Genomic DNA, 21373 nt, shown 5'->3' with positions numbered 1-21373 from the left:
TGAGCGGCCCGGAGTGAGGGGAGATGAGGATGGCGAGTCAGACCACGGCTGATCTGCTGCTCCGCTGTTAGCGCTGCCGTTCGTCGGAAGTGAGAGGCGATGGATGGTCCAACCGCGATAAATAATGCCTGCCAAGAAAGAGCCAAGAAGCAACGACGCCGTCAACCGAAGCCGATAGGAATCGTGTGGGGAAGCGAGTGACAGCGACGGACGACGTTGAGATGGACAGACTCGGAATGTTTCAGTTACATCGGGGAGAAAAAAGTCAGAATTAAGCTTGCGGGTAGGGCTGCCGATTTGTGGGGCCACCAACCGTTTGCCGGCGCCGAAGGTCAAGTGGAAGGGACGCGGAAGCAGGGACCCAGGAAAGAGCCGTCCGCCTCTTCTTTCCTAAAAAGAAGGTTTTTCGATATTTACTTCTAGGTGGTGTCCTCACTCATCGCCCTCCGATGCCAAGTAAAGCCCAACTATATCGTGTATTCATTTTCATTATCATGCCTAAGTCTAAATCCATTCATTATCCTTTACCAACCCAAAAGACGCTGAGCCCCTAGAAATGCTGTGACTAGCCTAAAGCCCAGGTTTGATCCAGAGCCAAAGAACCCTTTTAAAATTCCCATTGTCAAGCCGACTGCCGGTTGAATGAAAATTGCTGCACTTCAGGTACCTCGAGCAAGGTGTAGTTGCTATCAATGTACCACCAGCCCTTGTACTTCTCGGGCTTGTCGGCTGCAGGCTTGATCTTGCTCTTCTTGGGAATGTCGAACTTCTTTGTCGTCTTGCTCTTTTTGACGTAGCTTTTGGCGACATCGGAGTCCGCAGTCTGGTTGTAGTTGATTTCATTCGAGTCGACTTGGCCATTGATCAACTCTTCCCAGGTGCGATGGCTGTCGATGAGAACATCTTGCATGTAGGTGACGTTCTGGTACCAGTCGCCGACGATATCGATGACTGGGTCGCCTCGGGCAACCTTGTAGTACTGCGACTAATGTTAGTGTTCTGAACAGTATATGTAGACGCTTCAACGTACGGTCCACCAGTCTCTGAAGGTCTTGATAGTCCCCGGGCGGTACTTTTCAACGTCCTCCCAGGCTTTGAAATGTCAGCTTTGCACGTTTCAGCCCAACTCTACAATACCTACAGTTGAGAAGTGGAGCAAGGGGATCATTGATGTCGATGCCCATGATCTTCCAATCAGTCTCATTACCCTGAGAATTGTCAGCAATATGATGAGACAGCGCTCGAGGGCGTGGCGACTTACATCAGCCAAGGCAAGACCGCCAAGAATCTTGACTTGCTTCACTTGGCCAGTGTACCCAGGACTGCAGTCTGTCAGCAAGCTCAACTTCTACGTTTTATTTTGTGTCCTCTTACTCTTGGCCAATCTCGAACAGGTCAACAGGATCGTTGTCGCCATTCAAGCCGGTGAACTCATGCTTGAAGTTGGGGCTTTCCCATGTCTGAGGGATAGAACCGTACAAAAAGGGGTACGACTTGTGAGGCCACACGTTCTCAACGTATCTGGGGCTTCCATTCCGAGAGTCGTGAAGAATAGGGTCTTGAAGGTGACAACAATTAGCGTGAGGTCAATGCAATATTTGTTAGGACTTACTCATTGGCTCATCCCTCGCCATCTCAATCTTGGCGTCTTGCCACCGAGGAACCTCAATGACGACGTTGATGATTTGCCTGTCATTCTCATCCGGCCATGTTGGAATGTCGTGCCAAAATGAAATTGGGTCGCCGTCTTTTGTGAGCCATATCCTCCAATCCTGTACAGCATCGGATTTAGCATTTTGAGTGGGTTTCTTGATTTTTCGAGAATTCCATACCTCAGTGTTGCGTGCTCCGACTTCTCTCAGACTGAGTGACTTGTAGTCAAAGCTCCCCAGGCTGACCGCGTCGCTAACGGCAGCCAGAACTGCCGTGATGAATATGCTCGACTTGACAGCCATTATGATCGCTCCGAAGAATTTTAACGAAGATTAAAGAAACAGAGAACAAAACGCGGTGTGGCTATTCAGGAGAACACTCGCAACGCGACGCCCGTTATTTTTGTAACTCGCCTGTGGCGAACACCCCGCCCAGCCAGCACTGCCAAGTCGCACGGGGGCAGGCTTAGCCGACGACATTTTTGGAATTGGCAGGTTGTGGCGGGACCAGGAGACGTGGGGCGGGAGCAAGCGTGAAAGAAAGCGGCGAAAAGATTGGACGATGGGATTTTCTTGGGAGAACAACGCATAAAGTCCATTTCTTGCTCTTTGGCCGTTGATGAGTTGGTGCGGGGCTCTTGTCGGGGATGACAGGGCGTGAGACGCGGGACCAATGGCGATCGCTTGTCACGGAACGTGCGAATGAAAAAGGAGTGACGGGGATGGATAGGGGCAGATGCGTCATCGTTGGAGACAGCATGCAATTGCTCGATCAACCTTATTCTCAGTCCAAATTTTTGGGAATGCTTGCCGTCGTGATCGAATGCCCTTTTGGGACAGGGACATCCATGTACCAATGCGGCGACATCGCAACCTTGTTGGCCCTGAGCAAATATCTACAATGTTGGAGCAATATCCGTGGTGTCCACAGCCCCAAATCGCTTAACAGAGTCCCGCCAGATCTTTTCGACCTAATGATAGCTGAATGTAGTTCCCAAGATACTCCGCTTTTAGCAATAGCAAAATTCCCAAAACTTAGGTATGTCGAGTGCGAAGACTTGGCTGGAACATATTCTTCAGGCCTCATAATTACATCCCAATGCATTACATAATGCCGATGCGAACATGGCTATTCCGGAATAGTCTTTAAATCCTTCTCGGACGTCGATTCTGTCCCCCACATCTCCTCAATGAGAAGCCCAATGTTCTTTGAACTTTTGCGCGAGGCAGTCGCATTCTTCGTTGATCGCTCGACTACGAGCATGCTCTTTTCAATCAGCTCCAGAAAGTCTGGAATAAAGTGGCAATCGATCGAATCTTGTTTCAATCTGCCGATGAACTGAAACTACGTTAGGATGTATTTTGCGTTCTGGCGAGATCTCGTACCTTGATCACCGACTCTTTGGTGTGGGCGTCCCGTTTCCCCTCCTTATCGATTGTTACGCCATAGAAAACATCGGTCCTGACTCTGATATTTTCTCCGTCAAAGGGTGACGGAATCTGGCTTTTTTCTAGGCGCAAATTACCAAACTCGACAACACGCTTCCATCCGCCGAGGAACCACGTGATGAACTCTAAATAGACGCATCCAAGAGACCAGATGTCATATGATGGACTGACCAATTCGGTGTCAAGTACGCTTTCAGGCGGTGAATACGTGAGTGATTCGGCCACAAAACCACGTCTGCCTTTATCAACCATTTCTTTACTGCTGAATTCCGCGAACCCAAAGTCGGAAATTTTCAGGATACCATTTCCAGGCGTTCCTTCGCGACTGGAGGGTTTGGCGTCAGGAAACCAAAGAATGTTCTCGGGCTTTATGTCGCCATGACGTCCAAAAAGACTTAGGAGCTTTTGAGGTGTGTTTGAGGTGGAGGTGATGTTGTTGTCAGCCTGTTGGACAGGGAACGAAGTTGGGTGTCGCAATGTCCTTCCTGAAGAGGTTTCGTAACGGTGAATGAATGCCAGTCCTTCTGCGAGTCCTAGACATTGTCGAGCAACCCAAGTAAGGTTCTCGTCTGAAGACCTTTGGTCACAAGGAGGAGCGGGGTCATTCTGATCCCGCTTCCAAAAGTCAAAGAGATCAGCTTCTGCCCAAGGGAAAATGAGATGAAATGCACCATCCTTTTCATAAGTTCCCAGAAGGGAGATGAGATGGTCATGGATATTCCCACTCAGCCTTCGCAATGTTGCTACTTCTCTTTTGAAGTCGGCCTCAGATTGACCATTCTTTAACGTCTTGACGGCAAAGTACCAGTTTTCAGGCTGTCAGCGAGTCAGTATGAAAGCACGTTGCAACGTACAAGGATCAATTCAATTGAAACGACCGAAATCACTGAATGCGTTTGAATGGAGAGACCTACATCTTCGTTGTTGAATTCGCGATGGTGACAATGAATAGCCACTTTTCGAACGGTCCCAAAACCTCCCGTCCTGGCCTTTTGTTTCGTTGCAAATCTGAAAGGTAACACCGTGTCTGGGCCAAATTGTCGATGAGGGACAATCCTCTTTTGTGGAGACTCGAAGACGGGCGCAAGAAACGCCCATTGCCACTCTTCGAATCTAGCAATCGAAGTATCAGACCACGTTTCGAAGCATTCTAATGGGTCATCGAGCATGTGTTTTCGACGGAGTGCAAAGCGACCTTCAGGAGGCTGTTTGACAAGGGGAAGATCATCGTCTGATACACCCGCGTCGACAAACAACTTGATCCTAGCCGGCCTCTCGATCAGAATCAGGATGGCTAGGATCTTTAGATATGACTTTGGGGCTTCTTGGCGAGATGAATTAGAATCATAGTTCGCGGTTTCCTCGCGCCCCGGAGATGAAGGTACTGGGAAGATGCCGTGGATTCTGCACGCCTGTTGGAGTATAACATCTGCTCCGTCTCCAGGATGGTTGTGGAAAGGAAATCTAAGACGCCCCAGTTTCTTGTGATTTCTCCCGAGGAAAGAGTCGCTTCTCTTCAGCTCGTTGGCCACGACATCTGTAGATAAGAGTGTCACAAGCTGACTTTGGGGGAGGAAACCGGTCTTGTTGTTGTCGAAACGATTGTTCCTGATTTCTCGGTAGAGCTTATGATGTAGTGGTGGACAATCAAAGTCGTAGGCCGAAAGGTTCGTGTTGCATCTTCCTTCATGATCTTCAGAGATAGCACCATCCCTCGGCAATGTCGAAACAATCGAATCTTTTCTGGTTCGGATCTTGTGACGTGTTTTAGCCGCTGATGATCCTACCACATCCCGAATTTCGATAAGACGGTGTTTGAGTTGAGAGGTTGGGGAGGAACCTTGAGAGTCACACTGATGAAAATAGTTTAGTGTTGAACTTTTCTTACATAGAGCGTTTGGCGACTTACTGCCGTCCAGTTCCCGCCAGGGTTTGATTTCACTCTAGAACGTCGGAATGATGCGAAGAACCCATCCTGATTATCAAGGAGAACTTGCCCGGAATAGGCATACCTTGGGTTTGATGAGCTTGAAGGTGTGACTCCGCCTTGGTCACCTGGGCTTTGAGCTTTGTTCTCTGTCGCCGTAGGAATGCCGCTGACTATCCGGATTAGTTGTAAATGGCTCCATCTTGGTATTTTAGGCGATCTCGGGGGAGCTGCATCATGTCTAGTGATCCCCGTTGGCTCGGGTGCAACGTTTTGGGCTCTCTGGCTGTTAGACATGACTGAGTGCTTGCGCTACGATGTGGCTTTCGTCGGCATTGGAATGGTCGCATGCAGACATCTGGTTGGCGGTCAAAGTAGAAAAAGGCTTGGGCAAGGGGGAGTATATCTGTTAAACCAGCTTGGGGGGAAAGTACTGTACAGAATTGCCGACGCATGCTAAGGCGCCAAGGGCTGACCTGACTATCGAGAGGCAACGCGAGACAGGTGACTGCCTCATCTGGGACTTTCGAGGCCTCCAGAAAGTGTGGCATTCCGCGTACCCGCGGCACTATATCTAATAGGAATGCACAGCCTGCCCTGCACACCATTTCCAACTAATCCCCTCACACCCTCAGAAATGCTGGAGGATCTTCTGGCTGAAATTCCAATCCGCCCATGGCAGGCCCGGCCAATCACACGTTTCAAGATTCAATTTCTGTCGAGGGGGTGTATCAGTAGGATGTGCACTTGTCAGCCTCATGTCTCAATTTCCGAGCAGCCTGATCAATGATCCTAGCCGAGCGGGTGGGCAGATTTCAAAATAGAATGGTTTTGGGGTTATCTATCGCAACATACAATAAAGGCTTCGGATGCTCTTAGCTTTCAATTGAAATTCGAGTTATGTTACCGTCTTTTTCGCCCTCATCCATCATTTGGGCTTGTCTGTGCCACTTTCTTCTTGAGCTCTTCTACTGTCCACCAGATTTCATCACATCATGACACTGAGGAATCCTTTCTCGCGTGCTTCAAAGTCTTTGCCTCCTCAAAATATCTCTGTTAGTGATGTAGATCCTCAGAAACTCGCAAACATGTTAAAAGAAGCCTTCAAAACCGATCCTTTCGATGTTGACGTTAGTGATCTCAACTTCCAACCAGAAGCTATGCCTACTGACAAATTATAGTTAATACACAATACTTATAGCATCAAGGCTAAAAGACATCTCACAGATGTAAGTTCAAGACCTTCTTTCATTCTCATTTCTCTGCTCTTCATCTTGAACACACGCTGAGATCTTGTTGCCCTCAGGTTGAAATCGCCAAATGCAGGTAGCATCTAGGCATGGAACACAAGCAGTTCATCCTGCCTATGTATGATATGATGCAACACATACTAGGAGTTCATGGCGCAATATTTATGTTCGTATGGTCGGATCGTTGATGGGTTGCAGTTGGCTCATGCATGTCAGCTGAGGAGGAGGAGGCTTGGCTTGGTTTTCAGAGGAGGCTGCCGGTCGGCTAAGTCCGGTCTAGGCCGGCATGCAATTTACCAATAGACCCCTTCAGCTGAGAGAAACGGGTCATCGAGACCAACGCCACATGGACGATCTGCGGCATGATAACGAATTTGATAGGAAAGGCGTCAATTCAAGCCGTAGCCTGCTTCCGAGTGCCTGCAGTGTGACATTCTTCGTGCTCTGATCACCTGAGACATACATGAAAAGGTGGTATCTTTGAATCAAGGCTGGCCACTAAATCGTTCGTATTCAAGAGGCTGTCATGGCATTGCGGCGGAGTAGTATGATGACAAAAGTGCGAGAATCGTCCCCGGAACGGTTCTGGGAATTTCAGGGCCTCACGCTGTGCTAAGTGTCCCTAACCCTCACAACAGCATCGCTCTCGACATTCTTCCCGAGTCCTAAGAAGCTCATGATCTTGTCCTCAATCGCTTATGCTCTCTTCGCAGCCGTGGTGTTCAATCGCGTTCTACCATACCTCAAGACCGCGATATGTCTTTGCTTGGCTGTCATGGCACCATCAAGCCCTAAGGCTGTGAGCCGCGGCCGCCCGACTGAAACCCTTTCAGACAGGATTCTCGGCACTTTCATAAGCAGTGCATTTGACTCTCAACATCGCTTCTTGTCGCAAGGGTCAATGGAAGAGCTTGTCACCAAGGAGTCAATTCTCAACACCTTTCTGAGAGGACGGCAATGGAGGAACGAGGGCCCTAAGCTAATTTCAGATGAGCAGCTCGCAGATTACATTCTCAAGCATGCCAGAACAATCTTCGCAATTGCTGTAATGCTTGCACTTCCTGGAAGTGAGCTGAGAGAGGGAATGCGACAAGGCCAGGAACGAGAGATGTCCGATCAGCATTTGCCCATAGATACAACATACTGGTCTGGGGAGCACGTCAATTCCGACGGAACATCTTCCTTTATCGAAGACTACGAAGATGAAATATGGTCTCCTGCCAGGATAGACCTTTTCTGTCGCGCGCAGTGGCAATTTCTGGCCCCTGTCTTCTCCATCAGCAAGCTCAATCATGATCTGAGCCCTCACTGTGTCTTACCTTTCACAGACAAGATTCAGGAATGTAGAATGGGAGCGTTCGGACAAGTATCAGGATATGCAATCCATCCATCGCATCTCGTCGATTCGAATGACAAAGTACGTATTTCGCCTGTCGCTAAAGAGAGCCACAACGAGCAGCTTGAATAATTGAGTCGCATAGGATTTTCACTGCCCCAAGTACGTCGCTGTGAAAAGAATTAATGACGAGGAAGCCGACCGGCAAAAGATGGTCCATAGCTGGGAGAGGGAAGCAGACATCCTGCAGAAGATGAATCAACTGAACCAACCCCACATTGTTCGGTTTCTTACGGCCTTCCGACGAGGATCCCCCGGACAAGAGGAACACTTTTTGATGATGGAATGGGCAAACGGTGGGAATCTCCGGGACTTTTGGCGAAAGTTTGATCGTCCAACTTTGACAGGGGATTTGACAAAGGCAACACTGCGCCAGATTCTGGGACTAGCCGAAGCAATCAGCAAAGCACATTATCCCGTGTCTACCTCCGGCTTGAACTTTCGACATGGTGACTTGAAACCAGAGAACATCCTTTGGTTCAAGGACGGCGGTGATGTTGATGGGATTGGCTTGCTCAAGATTGGGGACTGGGGTCTTGCAAAGCAACACCGATTCGTCACCGAGTTGCGAAGCAACAAGACCACCACTAGGTGGGGTACTCGCGCCTATGAGCCACCAGAGGAAGCGGCTAGTCAGGGAGCGAAGCTCCTGGTACCGGGACAGTCCGGAAAGAAGAGATCCCGCCTTTACGACATTTGGGCCATGGGTTGTATCACGCTGGAGTTCTGGATCTGGTTGGTCTATGGCCTCGAACAATTGGAAGAGTTCACCGCCAGAATCTATCTCAGTAACCCCGATGCCCCGCGCTTCTACCAAGTCAAGCGTGATTCTAGCAACCAACTCATAGCTACAGTCCACGATGTTGCTGTGCGATGGATGGAGCACATGGCAAAAGATCCCATCTTCAAGGTGGGCCAAACTGCTCTGGGTAACCTCCTCGAAGTTGTCCAGACTCGACTGCTTGTTGTCAAGCTTCCCGAGCGACTCGGTACATCAGCAATCACTTCGGATGACACCATGGCACCTCAGCAGGACGTCGTTCGCGAGCCAATCGTCAACAGATCGGCTGATTCGCCAGCGAACGCCACCGAGGCCCAGCACGTCGTTGCACTAGACATTGCACTAGAACCCCCTGACATTGTCGTCAGTGGTCCGGGAGCCAAGGAGACAGGACAAAAGCAGGAAGTCGATCCGGGCACTAACAGAGCATTCTCCAAAGGTGGCCGGGAACGTGCACGCTCAAATCAGTTCTATGACTCCATGCTTGAAATAGAAGGTGAGGATGAGGATGACAGCTACTGGTTCACAGGTCTCCCCAATCTTCCACGTGGCCCTTTTCTTGACGATATTGTCCGAATCATTAAGCAAGGTGATACATATCGATCGGCGGACTCAGGAGCCAAAGTGAGAAACGATGGACAATTTTCCCAAGCTATGCAGCGTACGGCAAGCTTGATTGCACCGCGAGCGAAACAAGTCAGTCCAAGGCCTCTCTCCTCCAGTATTGACGCTCAAGGTTGTCCATTGGCTAACAGCAACTTCGATTCTTAGGTTGTACGTTCTTTGCCTCATGTTCATTTATATCCGGTTATATTATGCTAATGATCGCTGCCAGGACGTAAGTAGCCCGTGAACTCCAGTCTGAACTTTGCAAACCGTTCACAGTATGTAGGTGTTGTCAATTCAGCTGGCCTTTCACGCTGCACTTCACTAAAAACACTTCACACTCTCAACAGGGAGTAAGTATAATTCCCGAGGGCCACAGTGTTAGCCACAACCCATGCTGACTGCTATCTATTATAGCATGTAAGCAAACCTGATTCATGCGGGTTTCGTAACGCCCACGAAGTAGATTGACACGTCATTGATAAACTATGGTAGACTGTAAGTTGGAACAACACCAAGTCAGGTGCCAGTTTAGACGTGTTTCTTACGACATGCTTCTCCAATAGCAAGTAGGTACCCGCCTGTCAAGCGAAATATCTCAATCGCTTCTAACGTTCGCTGCTAAAGCTTGGTACCGACTGGAACCTTGAAGTCGATAACAAATTCGCTGAGTTTACTCTGAATTCTATTCGTTCCAAGAATTTGCTGAAGCCTCACGATCTATCTCTTTCAGTCCTTTGTGGAGACTGTCAAGAGATATCCGAGAATATCTGGCAGCCAGCATTCAGCGTTACCTACGAAGCCGACGAATTAGAGACATCAGCAAAGGACTCTTGCCATCTCTGTCAACTGCTTTGGAAAGCCTACCAACGAGCCACGGTTAAGCTGTCAACTGTAACATTTGAAAGGACCGGAACGTTCCTCAAGATGAATGGCATAGGGCCGCCAGTTCTGTCGATCTCCAGAAGCCTGGGTGGGTTTTACCCTTTGGTACAGAAGAAATGGGTTATCTAACGTTTTGAACTAGGCCTGATGACAAGAATCGATGCCGATATTCAGGTTGGGTATCCAGATCTTTTTGAGGCTGGTAGCCAGGCATACTTTGAGATCATACGACATTGGCTGGATACGTGTGACGTCCACCATAGAAACTGCCACCGGACTGTCTCGGGAAACACATCCGATTGGGAAAACTCGAACGTTGCATTGCGACAGGACTACCTGCCCACACGAGTCATTGCTGTGGGAAAACCAGGAGACAAAACGGTGCATCTTCTGGAGACTAGACAATCTCGACCCCAAGATCGTGGAGAATGGATCGCACTCTCTCATCAATGGGGCAACGGGAATCAATTCTGCACCACCACGGCTAATCTGAAGGCACACATCGACGGTATGGATTTCGAATTGCTACCTGCTACTTTCAAACACGCAGTCACAGTGACTCGTGCTCTTGGGCGGCCATATCTTTGGATCGATTCACTTTGCATCATACAAGGCGAGGGTGGCGACTTCAACCAAGAAGCTAAGAACATGGAGCAAGTCTACAGTGGTGCGTATTGCGTCCTGGCGTCGAGCAGATCTCCAGGCCACTACGCTGGATTTTTGCAGAAGAGGAACCAGAGACATACTGTTATCATGCGACAGCATGGAAAACCGGCGCCATTTTACATCTCCGAGATCATTGACAACTTCGGATCTCACGTTCTGGACGGGTCTTTGAACAAAAGAGGATGGGTGCTGCAGGAACATGCACTAGCGCGTCGAACGGTATATTTCACTGATCATCAGACATATTTTGAGTGTGGGGAAGGTGTTCGCTGCGAAACAATGACGAAGTTGACCAAGTACGAAATCCCCTAGTCCCATACTACTAAGGTGTTTCTCGAGAAGCCTCACTTACTGATAGTCTAACATCAGTGAACTGGCCACATTCCTCGGGGATCCGGACTTCCCAAAAGTAATAATGAAGGCTGACCAAGGAGAAAGAATTCTTCGATACCAGGATCTGTATAGCACATATTCTCGACTCGGTCTTTCGAAGGATCACGATCGAACGATGGCAATCGACGGCCTACAGGACAGGCTTCTCAAGACGCTCAGAGTTCAAGGAGGCTTTGGAATCTTCGACGAGGGAGACAAAGATGGCCAAAACAGGGGGTTACTTCGCCGAAGCTTATTATGGCGCCGTGGAGCTGGTGTTCCTACTTTAGACCGCATCACATTTCCCAAGGACCATCCCATTGCGAAGGTGCCCTCATGGTCGTGGATGGCATGCCATGGCGGAATCGACTACATTAGCCCGTCTTTCGGTGGCGTAGACTGGGAAAAGATGAGGTCGCCTTGGTCCAAAGCGACTGGTGGGTTCGAAAGCCAGGTACAGACAGATGATCGCGGTGGAGATGTGGCTTTGGTTGCTGAGGCCAGAGACTACAACCTTCTCAACCTTCGCGATGGGCAGGGTGAAATCTTTTTCGACCGCCCTGGTGGTTCTCACCAGCCTTCAACAAAGTGCGTCGTCTTAGGAAAGCAGAAGGCAATCGCTCCGTTAGGAGACAACACGAACAGCATGAGAGATCACTACCTCTTGATTGTGGCGTCGACGAACAAGAGACACAAGGATGGGCACTTGATCTACGAACGTGTGGGGGCCGGGTATTTGCCCGGAAAGTTCATTGGATCAACTGGTGAAGAGGTCAGAATTCATTGAGGTATCTCTGCCAAATCATTCCGGCGCGAATGTAAAGCAACGAAGAGAACATATGGCACAGCATTGGCCCATTCAACATGGTGTCAAATAAGAGGAATGTTTTGTTTTGGGAAGGCAATCTGTGGTAATGGAGGCAGTTCGGCCTCATTCACACGCTCATTGATTATATTAATACACTAATCCAGGTCTTTTATCCAGCATTATAATCAGGATAAGGTGGAGAAAGCCGTGAAATGTATCTAGTGTGGTGTTCGCCTCCCATTTTCTTGACACTCATGACATGTTGCGAAAGATGTATTGTGTAAATGAGACCCCATGAGATAAGTAGATATGTACAAAAACAAATTGACTTTTTTTCGCCTTAGGAAATATTTGAAATGGCCTTATTGCGCCTCCAGGATTTGTGTTGATTTGAAGGTCTCACGAATGACGTCAAGGCGCCCAGAGCTAATGACGTCGTGGATCCGAGCCAAGCGTGATCTAATAAAACAGCTAACATTCCTCGCCGTTGAATCTAAATATTTCCGGCTTCATCTAAATCTCCTTCCTAAATTCGCCGTTCCGTTGGAGCTGCCGATCAACTACACAGTTCGTAGTCCTCATCATGCAGACTTCAACATCAGACGACCAATTCCCCAATCACAATGAAGCTTCCAACCACGCCCACGCAGCCGGTCTCACCGTGACCGAGCGAAATGAGCGATACTTTCTCACGCGAGTCGTACAGGCAGTGTTGAAGCCCCTCAAGCCCCGATTAATGAAACCTAAGAAGGGTTCAGATGAAAAGACGCGATTGACTGCCACAAAGAGGGCGCGCAGATACTGCGACGTCACGGAGAATGAAGTAGAAGGAGTCTGGACTTACGATATAACACCGAAGACCTCAACAGAAAGAAAGGAAGGTGCTGGGACAGGTTATAAGCGACGAATTCTTTACTTTGGGGGTGGAGGGTGGCAGATGCCCCCGAGCGAACACCACTGGGCCTTCTGCGCCGAGCTAGTGCGGCGCTTACCTGACACGAGGGTCACGATAATCTCATATCCCTTGGCGCCGAAGCATCCGGTCTCAGTAGCCTTCCCTCAGATTGAGAGGGTCCACAAGAAGCTGTTGATGGAGTCGACGAGGCTTGGGGAGAGGGTCATCGTGGCCGGCGACAGTTCAGGCGGCAACATCGCCCTCTGTGTGGTAACGTGGACGCTAAGGTTCCAAGAGGGAGAGACTGCGAAGCCACCGGTTGCCATCCTCGCGATGAGTCCAACTACAGATCTACGACACCAGATGGAAGAGATCAAGAAGGCGGATAAGGTTGATCCCATACATACCCACGGGTGTATCCATGACACGGCGAAGACGTGGTGTCCTGGACCAGTGAGCGATGGTAGCAGTTCGCACGAGAAGCCATCGTCTGGTCGATTGGATTGGAGCTTTGAGGATCCTCGCGTGTCCCCTATTCAGGCTGATCTCACGTACCTCGTTCGCCACGGGGTCAAGGTTCACGGTTTGACTGGGTCTTACGATGTGTTAGAGCCTGAAGCTGTAGCATTCAGAAATAAGTGCAAAGAGCATGGTGTGACAGGCGAGTGGCTATCATGGCATGGGCAGATGCACTGTTTCCCGTTGACATTTAGGTATGGGTTGAAAGCGAGTAAGGAGGCGTTGGACTGGATCGTAGGTGTTTTGGAGAAGTCTTGAAGATGACCGTGTTCACGCAGGAGGTGATTCGGGTGTTTATCTAATGACCATCGATTTGCCGTGGCGGCGTATAACTGTCAGGGCCATGCTCAGACCCGTACCAAGGAGGGCAGATTGCCTCCAAATTCCAATACACAATACCAGCTACGCCTCACTCTTTGCTGATTTCAACTTCCCCGTGCTTCGCTATTTCTTCCAATCCTCAGAATCCTGTCACTCGAGGTAGCCGATCAAAGTCGAAAGGCCTCCACCGATCTTGCGGTCGATCTCCTCCCGGGCACCGGGCTCGCCAGGTCGAAGGAACAAAGTGAACGGCCACCGCTCCACGACAATGTGCTCCTTCTTCATTCTAGCTCCGGCTTCATGAGCCTTCTGGAAGATCCCAACCTTCCTCGAATAGCTCTTCAAAAGCTAGTGTCGGGCACTCGACTACTCCCAGGCGTAGAACACCGAAGATGACGTACCTCTTGATGGCCGTATCATGGTTGACGACGCAGTCCAGAGCGTACATGATCTTGACCGCCATGGGGTCGTCCATACTCGTGGGAACCGAAAGATCCAGGTACTGGCGGATGATTTGCGCTGCCGTTCCGTGGGGGCCTTCCGTTGCGAGGCGATCCTCGTTTGTGATATTGTCCCGAACTGCCTTCCCAAGCATGGTGACAAGGGTGGCATGCCCGTTGTCGGAAGGGCTCCGGAGCAGGGGCATCATTGTCGCCAAAACGCAAGCCAGTTCAAGCTGGCCGTAGCCCTCATCGGCAACGTGGGCAACCTGAGTCAGTTATTGAAGCCTTATTGAAGTAGTTGGAAATTTGCTAACAGTTCACATGATTTTGAGAAGAACTGCGCCTCTATCCCGACTCGCAACTCACTGAACCCAGTGCCTGCGTCTTCAACCAAGCCCATTCAAGTACTTGTTCGACTTTCACTCAGTCACCTTCAACCATTTCAGCTGGGCCAAATGGTCTAGCTGGTAAAAGAAACAGCTAAACAAATCCTCGTCAGTAGATGCTCTGGTGACTCCGGGAGGGGGTTCGTTTGAAACGCGACGGGGCCATGAGAAAGGTAATTACCTTTCGGTTTTTCTCACTTTGACTTCCGTTCGTCTTATGAACCCTCTGATGTTCTTAACATGACTTTGCGAACCTCTGTCTGAGTGAACAACTTTCCACGATTCTTCATCATGGGGGATATGCCGTTTCCCCAACCTCCGGGAAAAGGGACATCATCAATCAGGAGTCCAAGCCTGGGTATTCTCGGAGGGATATTTCCAAATTCAGGAGAAGTGTGTATAAGGCCGATCTTATGAACTCGTGCAAATCCTTACGTTGTCGTCTCTGCTCTCATTCACTGTTCATTTTTCAATTGGTAAATACGCTATTTCAGATGCTGGTCAAGGTGCAGGTAGAGATATAGTTGACGATCAGGACAGTGATGCAGAGCAGAAGTGGTTAGGAGAAGTGGGAAGCAGAGATGGCGATGAGCAGAGGTGGTTGTGTCTAGAGATAGCGATCAGGGATGGACGGGAATCTGGAGGAAGCAGGGGCCAGTAATGAGAGTCAGAGATACAGACAGGAGCCAGAGACAGGAGCTAGAGATAGAGATTGGAATATCAACAGTGCTGGCAGGCAGAGGCAAGGAGCAGAGCCGCATAGCGAATAGGAAGGACGCAGACAGAGGACGCAGATAGGGACGCAGATATGGACGGAGACAATGAGCAGAGACAGTAGGCAGAGATGGCAGGCAGGGACGAAGACTAGCGACGGGGAAGCAGGACGACGAGGCAGGACGACGAGGCAGGACGACGACAGTCACAGCAGTCAGGGATTACAGTCAGTCAGGAAATTCACACATCTCACATCGCACATCATATCGCACAGCACATCCATAACACAACACATCACACATCACCATTCACGGAAGGCACAGGAACAGTTTTGGGGTGGGAAGTATCCCCGCTGGTGATGTATTAAAAAAAAAAAAAAAAAAAAAAAAAGGAAAAAACCCCGCGAGGGGAAAAACCAGGTCCGCTTGTCGCTTGTGTCGCTGAAGGAAAAAAACACACTCGCTGAAAGAAAATGAGTGTGAAAAAAGAGTGTGAAAAAAAGAGTGAAAAAAAGCAACGCTAGGTAATGATATCCGCTGTAAAAAACACCGCTGGTGGTCATCGCTGTCGTCCTCGTCGTCGTCCGTCGTCCTTGTCGCACCCTCTCGAGTGCTTATTCGTTCCCTTGCTGAAGAAAAAAGAGGAAGGAAGGCAGGAAGGCGCCTCCCCTTATCTGGAGTAAGGCTTGGGCCTTCTTGTGGGAAGGAGCATCGTGGGGGGCGCCTTCCTCTTCCTGATGACCGTGCCTGCTGTAGAAGGAGCAGGGGGGCGATGCTCCTGGGAAGGAGCAGGAGGAGGAGAGAGCGAGGGAGAGGGGAGGAAGGGACGACCGGGAGGAGGCGCTGCCATCTGCGCGATGGGCATGTCGCCATGGTTGGCGAGGATCTTCGGACCCTTGCGGGCCCTGCCCGACTTATTGCGAGGCAGGTTGCTCGACTTCTTGCGTCCCGCCTGGCCGACCTGCGTCTTTTTGTCGACACGAGCCGGGGCGGGCTTGTGAGGAGGGCGGGAAGGAGCGTTCGAGCGCTTGCCCAGAGCACCACCCGAGCCTGCCGTCTTGAGGCGGATCTCGACCCGAATGGTGCTCTTTACGTTGGGGTTACCCAACTTGAAGAAGGGGCGGGGGGCGGTGCGGGAAGGAGCAGTGGGAGACATCGTGACTTCTGTCTGTGGTGATGTACTGGGAGCGGTGGTAGCGTGTATAAAGCAAGAAAGCGAAAAAGTGGCAAAAAAAGCGAAACAGCGAAGCAAAATGTTTTGTTTGAAAGCGGACGAAGAAAAGAAGAAGAAGAAACAGAACGAGCTTCTTGGCGGGCGATCTGGGGCTTTATACACTTGACGACGAGACATACGGGACGCAGCCATCTACGGTGCTACTCTTGGGTGGGCAACCTGTTGGCTGGTGGCGCACATTCCGAATAGATTCAAAAGTAAGTTGCTGCTTTAGTCCTGTGGCAGGGAAATTGCGGGGGGGGGGGGGGGGGGCATACATGTTCCTCCATTGAGGGAGGGCATGGAAGGCCCAAAACCATATCGGAGACGGTACCAAGGACAGCGAAAGCGACAGCAACAGCAACAGCAACAGCGACGACATCGGGAGACAGCGATGACGCATGGAGCCAGGGAACAGGGAGAGAGAGGGACGAGGATGGGAGACGATAGCGAGAGATGATGGCGAGAGCCGAGGACAACAGACGAGGACTACCAGCGACACCAAGCGACAGCGACGGTACCAAGCGACAGCGACGACATGCAGAGCCAGGAGATACAGACGGAGACGGAGACGGAGACGAGGGAGACAAACAGGTGCGACGGACGGGACCGACAGGCGAGGATCACAGACGACCAGAAATGAAGGGAGACACGGGCGAACTCAGAGAATAGGGGTTGCGGACCTGGACGACCAGCCACCCACCAAGGTCACGAACCGCCAGTAACTTATCAATCGCGACAATAACAGCCGAGCGAGACTAAAATCCACGTATGCAATGGCTTAAAGCCTTTCTTGATTCATGCCTATAGTACACATGCCCTCGTATCGTCTTATCCGAGTTCGCCAACCCGCCTACAAGGTATCGTCCTATTGCCCTTCCGCCCAACGCCATAATGATGCAACTTGACAAACCCTATTGTCTCCTTTTGATCCTTATACACAGTACTAGTACAGTTGTTCCAATGCAGAGCTCACGCATCGAGCTCGCCCTCCTCAATCATCCGGCCGAGAATGAGGCTCTGGATGACCAGCTCGTCGCTCAAGGTTCTGATCCGCTTCGGGGCTCGGTCTGCCTCGTCCTTGGCGGGCGCAGCTGGCCGCTTCCTCTTCTTAGAGGGCTTCGTGTTGGGGGCGGCGGAGCTGAATAGCCCCTCCTCGGTTCCGGTGTGCTCGTCGACATATACCCAGTCGAAAGGGTCGTCTAGCTCTTCTCGTTGCTTGAGCGTCTCCTTTGCTTCCTCGAGATTGTAGGCTCGCGACAGCGTAGCACCCAAGACATGTGCTAGGAAAACATACGGCATCTTCTTATCCTCCGCTCTGGACTTCTTCATCACCAGGAGGATCTTGCTTCCCTCCAACATCTTTGGCCTGCGTTCGATGACATCGCCAAGTCGTGCCTCGGTGGCCGAGTAGGGTGCCAGGGAGCGAGAGCGGATGGCGTCTCGAAGGAAGGTTGACTGTCCTGCACAAAGAAGGTATGGCAGCCAATCTACCACTGTCCCCTTTGCCACGCAGGTGGCTACCCATCTATCCGAAATGCAAGGTAGTCCCAGGGCAAGAGCTTGCATGTACTTAACCTTTCGAGAGTGACCATCTGCAATCAGGGCTGTGAAGCCGAGTGACTGTGCCCAGGGTGTCAATGTCAAAGGGGTTACCTCTGTTCCATCCGACGCCGGGCTGGTTGACCTGCTCTTCAACGCGTTTGCTTCGAATAGTTCGTCGAAGCCGTTGGTAAGCAGATGTCCACCAGCTTGTGAAATCATCTTTTCAACATCTCGGCTCTGTCCCAAACGGTGCTCGTACTGGTCCGGCTTCTCGCCGTCTTTCTTCGACTGAAATGATATGGCAAAGGCCATGCCAGCGAAGATCTTAGCACCACCGCCATCTTTGGAAGTATACGACAACATTGAGAGACGGCTGCCGCGTGCACTTTGCTTCGGAGGTTGGATGATACTATTCTCGAAGCCCGTAACAGAAGGTGACCGGGTCAGCTCGTCAGTCGAGGCACTATCAAGACGCGTGCTCCTGCGGCTCTGTCTTCGAGTGCTGGGCTTGGCCACGCGTGACCCTGTGGTGACTCTCGACAAGGACTTTGCGGACTGGCGTCCACGTGTCGGCTTTTCGGGGGAAAGCGGCGGAAGCTCGACGGATTCTTGGGTAGCCGGAGAGGTCTTGTCCGATGGTGCTGGCGTAGCTGTGAGATCACTCAACGTCGAGGTCGACCCAGGAGGCTCAGCAGCAGTCGGTGATTGATGGGTATCTGGCGTTGCGGGAGTATTCTCTGTTGGTTTGTTCTGGCTAATGATGGCTGGAGACGTCTTGTTCTTGGACCGAGTCTTGGGAATGGGAGGGGAAGATGGAAGGGCAGGTTGGTCCTCAGCAGGGAGGGCATCTGCTGGGGCAGGTGCCTCTTCCTTGGTGACTGCGTCTGGCGCCATAATCGGCTCCTCCGCAGGAACTATGGCATGCTGAGCAGCGCCTTCGCCCGAGTTGTGACCCTCGCGACCCTCCGTGTTAGCAGACTCCACAGATGCAGCTGCACGTGCTGTGGTCTTCAATGATTGAGCCTTTGGTGTTGGTCGGGGTTTGCGGCCGGACCTGCGCGACGGTTGCACAGGCGCAGGCTCTGATAGCTCGGTGTCGGGCTCTTTGGCTGGCTCAACTTCTGCCACAACTTCTTCCGTATTTTTCTCGACCTCGCCCTCCACCTCCCTGGGCGCTCTGTCTTGACTGGCGGTTTCCGCAGGGACTTCCCGTTCTTCGACAGGCTCAGCATGGCGTTTCGCCAAAGGCTGGTCAGATGATGCTATAACCACAGGCTCAGGATGCGACTGCGTGTTGGTAGGACTCGTCTCGGGAATAACGTCCTTCGGGCGCGAGCTGTTGCCCGAACTCTCCGTTTCCGGGACTGCGCCTGCAGTATTCGACTTCTGGGTAGCACCGGTACTGTCTGGGACTTTTTCGTTACTCGACACGATTGCCGGTTTGCCGTTTCCAAGATCGGGCGATGCCCGCGAACGCGGCCGCTGGGCTTCTTGTCCCTGAGAATCAGCAACTGTAAACTCGTCCGCTTCGTCGTCTGATGTAGTCGCAATACGTCGTCCACGATATCGTCCTGCCCGAGTGGCTCTTGTTCTCTTAGTCGTTGAAGGCACCTCGACGGAACGACGCTCACTGCGACGTCCGACACTGATATTGGCAAGCTGTTTCGACGCTGCCTCTTGCTTCTGTGCAACGAGTCTTCTGCGCCTCAAGGCATCGTCAAAATCATCCCCAAAATCATCCGTATCGTCCCCAGACATCACGTCCTCAGCTTCGTTGCTGAGCCTTCTTCTTGGCGGTTCCTTCGCACTCTCGTATTCTGCTGGGGGCTCCGGTCGCACTCGTGTGTTGGCCGGTGCGTACTGTGGTGATTCGGGTACCGTGCCATCATCGGGTTGACCAACACTCGGACTGCGTTCCTGACGACCCGGCGACTCAGTCCTAGTAATTTGCGGGCTCGACGGAGGCATAGAAGACGCTATGTTATACCGATTCTTAAGCGGTGACGTCTCAGCGACGTTTGGCGAGATGGAGTTGTGGGCGTACACGTGCGGAGACGGTCTCGAGGAGGTAGGGCTGAATCGCTTGACGGCTGACGAAAACTGGGTTTGACCAAATAACTGCGATCCAACCAAGGCAGGGTCACCGAGCTTCTTAATGCCCGCGAAGGGGTTATTGGCGGGTGTCTGCGGCGGTTGGGCCGTGTTGGGCAGAGGAGAGTCGATATCGGTTCGTTGGACGGAGGAGTGTTGTTGGGAGCTGGACCTGCGCCAGGCCCCTCGGCCCGTAGCCAGATTGACATCGTCGGGTATCGATGAAGGTTCTTCCTCCGGCTGCGTCTCTTCCTGGATCAGGTGGCTGAGGTTGCCAAAGTTCACTGGACCCGAATCTTCGTCGTGGGGAGGGCAACTCTGGGTCACGGCGTCTTGTGAGATGGGGCTCGTCTCGACGAAGGACGGGCCATCGTAGTAGTTCTGGTAATCTCGTTCGTCGTTATCTTGAGTCGGCGACTGCTGTGACACGTCCATCTTGGCTTTTTTGCGAGACACGGAGCGCGATGATCGAGGCGAGACATTGACTTTCTTCGGCTGCCGAGATGTTTCGTCGAGGGCGCATGGTGCGGGGGTGGGTTCGGTTTGAGGATCTATCGCATCGTCGTCGCGGATCGGGGCCAACGGCGGCTTGACAAAATTTGTCGCGTCGGACGGCCCTGGCGGAGCTGAGACAAAGGATGTTGTTTGGGGATCTGGGCCGCGATCTTGGCCTCCGGCATCCGTAGCGGCGGCAGCGGGAAGTGACGCGACCGATAGGCCCTCGCGAATAAAGTCCTGCTGGGGTAGCTGTCTTGGTCAGTGCCATCCCGGCAAGGAATCCCTGTTTCCCAGGTGGGGGAACAAACACCCACCGCGTTTCCGGTTCCAGTCGCTGGAGGCGCGCTGCTCAGTACCGATTGGGAAATAGGCTGACCGGTCGCTCTGCTCGGAGGATCAGGAAGGAAAGTCGAAGGTGAGTCGCGACGCCTTCTGCTCTCTCGACTGTTTTGTCGCGATAATGTTGATGGCCTCGGCGGCGAACTGCTTGTCTGTATTGGCGCCCGAATCAGTTAGCGCATGGTCGCAGCAATGCCTGCATCGTTGCAGTGCTAGCAAATGTTGCAATCAATCCAGTGGCAGCAATGCCCCAAAACACGTCCAGGGCAGGCAGAAAAAGCGCCTCCACTTGGAGGAACGCCACAGGAAAAAGCAAAAATGGCCCTACGTACCACGCCGATCCCATACACGACCCTGTATTGGTCCAGGACGTACTGGCTGTCTTGCGATTCGTTCTTGCCCTCGAGGGCCTTCTTCTCGGCGGCTGCGAGGGTTTTAGAGCGCGTCATTGTCGTTTCGCATCGTCGGTCAAGGCTGGGAGAGAATCTGACGAGAAAGAGGCGCGAGAAAGACTGGCGGGGGCGGGTGGAAAAGTGACAGGGGAGAGAACCCGACTGAGATGGCTGGACGCGAAACAGACACCAGGTCATGTGCTCAGAAAGGTTGCAGGTCTTAGGT

The 21373-nt window shown here is 51.6% G+C and overlaps 6 protein-coding genes across 6 annotated transcripts; 2 read left to right on the top strand and 4 right to left on the bottom strand.

Annotated features, from left to right (window-relative positions):
* Positions 1 to 622: 622 nt before the first annotated feature.
* On the bottom strand, positions 623 to 1955 carry IPP1 (Inorganic pyrophosphatase; the record flags this gene model as incomplete). The annotated part of the gene is made up of 7 exons (XM_036637437.1): positions 623 to 979; positions 1031 to 1092; positions 1142 to 1208; positions 1262 to 1322; positions 1375 to 1558; positions 1613 to 1772; positions 1833 to 1955. The coding sequence occupies 7 exons, from the start codon at positions 1953 to 1955 to the stop codon at positions 623 to 625; spliced, it is 1014 nt and encodes a 337-aa protein (XP_036498451.1).
* Positions 1956 to 7053: 5098 nt separating this feature from the next.
* air-2 (Aurora/IPL1-related protein kinase 2) lies at positions 7054 to 9048 on the top strand (the record flags this gene model as incomplete). Its single annotated transcript, XM_036637436.1, has 3 exons — positions 7054 to 7695; positions 7760 to 8976; positions 9045 to 9048. 3 exons carry the CDS (start codon positions 7054 to 7056, stop codon positions 9046 to 9048), a joined length of 1863 nt encoding a protein of 620 aa, XP_036498450.1.
* A 3327-nt stretch (positions 9049 to 12375) lies between these two features.
* On the top strand, positions 12376 to 13464 carry CGCS363_v005586 (uncharacterized protein; the record flags this gene model as incomplete). The annotated part of the gene is made up of 1 exon (XM_036637435.1): positions 12376 to 13464. One exon carries the CDS (start codon positions 12376 to 12378, stop codon positions 13462 to 13464), a length of 1089 nt encoding a protein of 362 aa, XP_036498449.1.
* Positions 13465 to 13677: 213 nt separating this feature from the next.
* Positions 13678 to 14176, bottom strand: CGCS363_v005585 (uncharacterized protein; the record flags this gene model as incomplete). The annotated part of the gene is made up of 2 exons (XM_036637434.1): positions 13678 to 13813; positions 13929 to 14176. The coding sequence occupies 2 exons, from the start codon at positions 14174 to 14176 to the stop codon at positions 13678 to 13680; spliced, it is 384 nt and encodes a 127-aa protein (XP_036498448.1).
* A 1563-nt stretch (positions 14177 to 15739) lies between these two features.
* On the bottom strand, positions 15740 to 16225 carry CGCS363_v005584 (uncharacterized protein; the record flags this gene model as incomplete). Its single annotated transcript, XM_036637433.1, has 1 exon — positions 15740 to 16225. The coding sequence occupies one exon, from the start codon at positions 16223 to 16225 to the stop codon at positions 15740 to 15742; it is 486 nt and encodes a 161-aa protein (XP_036498447.1).
* Positions 16226 to 17254: 1029 nt separating this feature from the next.
* Positions 17255 to 21204, bottom strand: crb2 (DNA repair protein crb2; the record flags this gene model as incomplete). The annotated part of the gene is made up of 2 exons (XM_036637432.1): positions 17255 to 20665; positions 21088 to 21204. 2 exons carry the CDS (start codon positions 21202 to 21204, stop codon positions 17255 to 17257), a joined length of 3528 nt encoding a protein of 1175 aa, XP_036498446.1.
* Between the last annotated feature and the right edge of the window lie 169 nt (positions 21205 to 21373).

The sequence above is a fragment of the Colletotrichum siamense genome (assembly GCF_013390195.1).
Source record: "Colletotrichum siamense strain Cg363 chromosome Unknown KSG_Cg363_contig03, whole genome shotgun sequence".
NCBI lineage: Eukaryota > Fungi > Ascomycota > Sordariomycetes > Glomerellales > Glomerellaceae > Colletotrichum > Colletotrichum siamense.
Note: the sequence above shows the minus strand (reverse complement) of the source record. Positions and strands in the feature narration are given on the sequence as shown.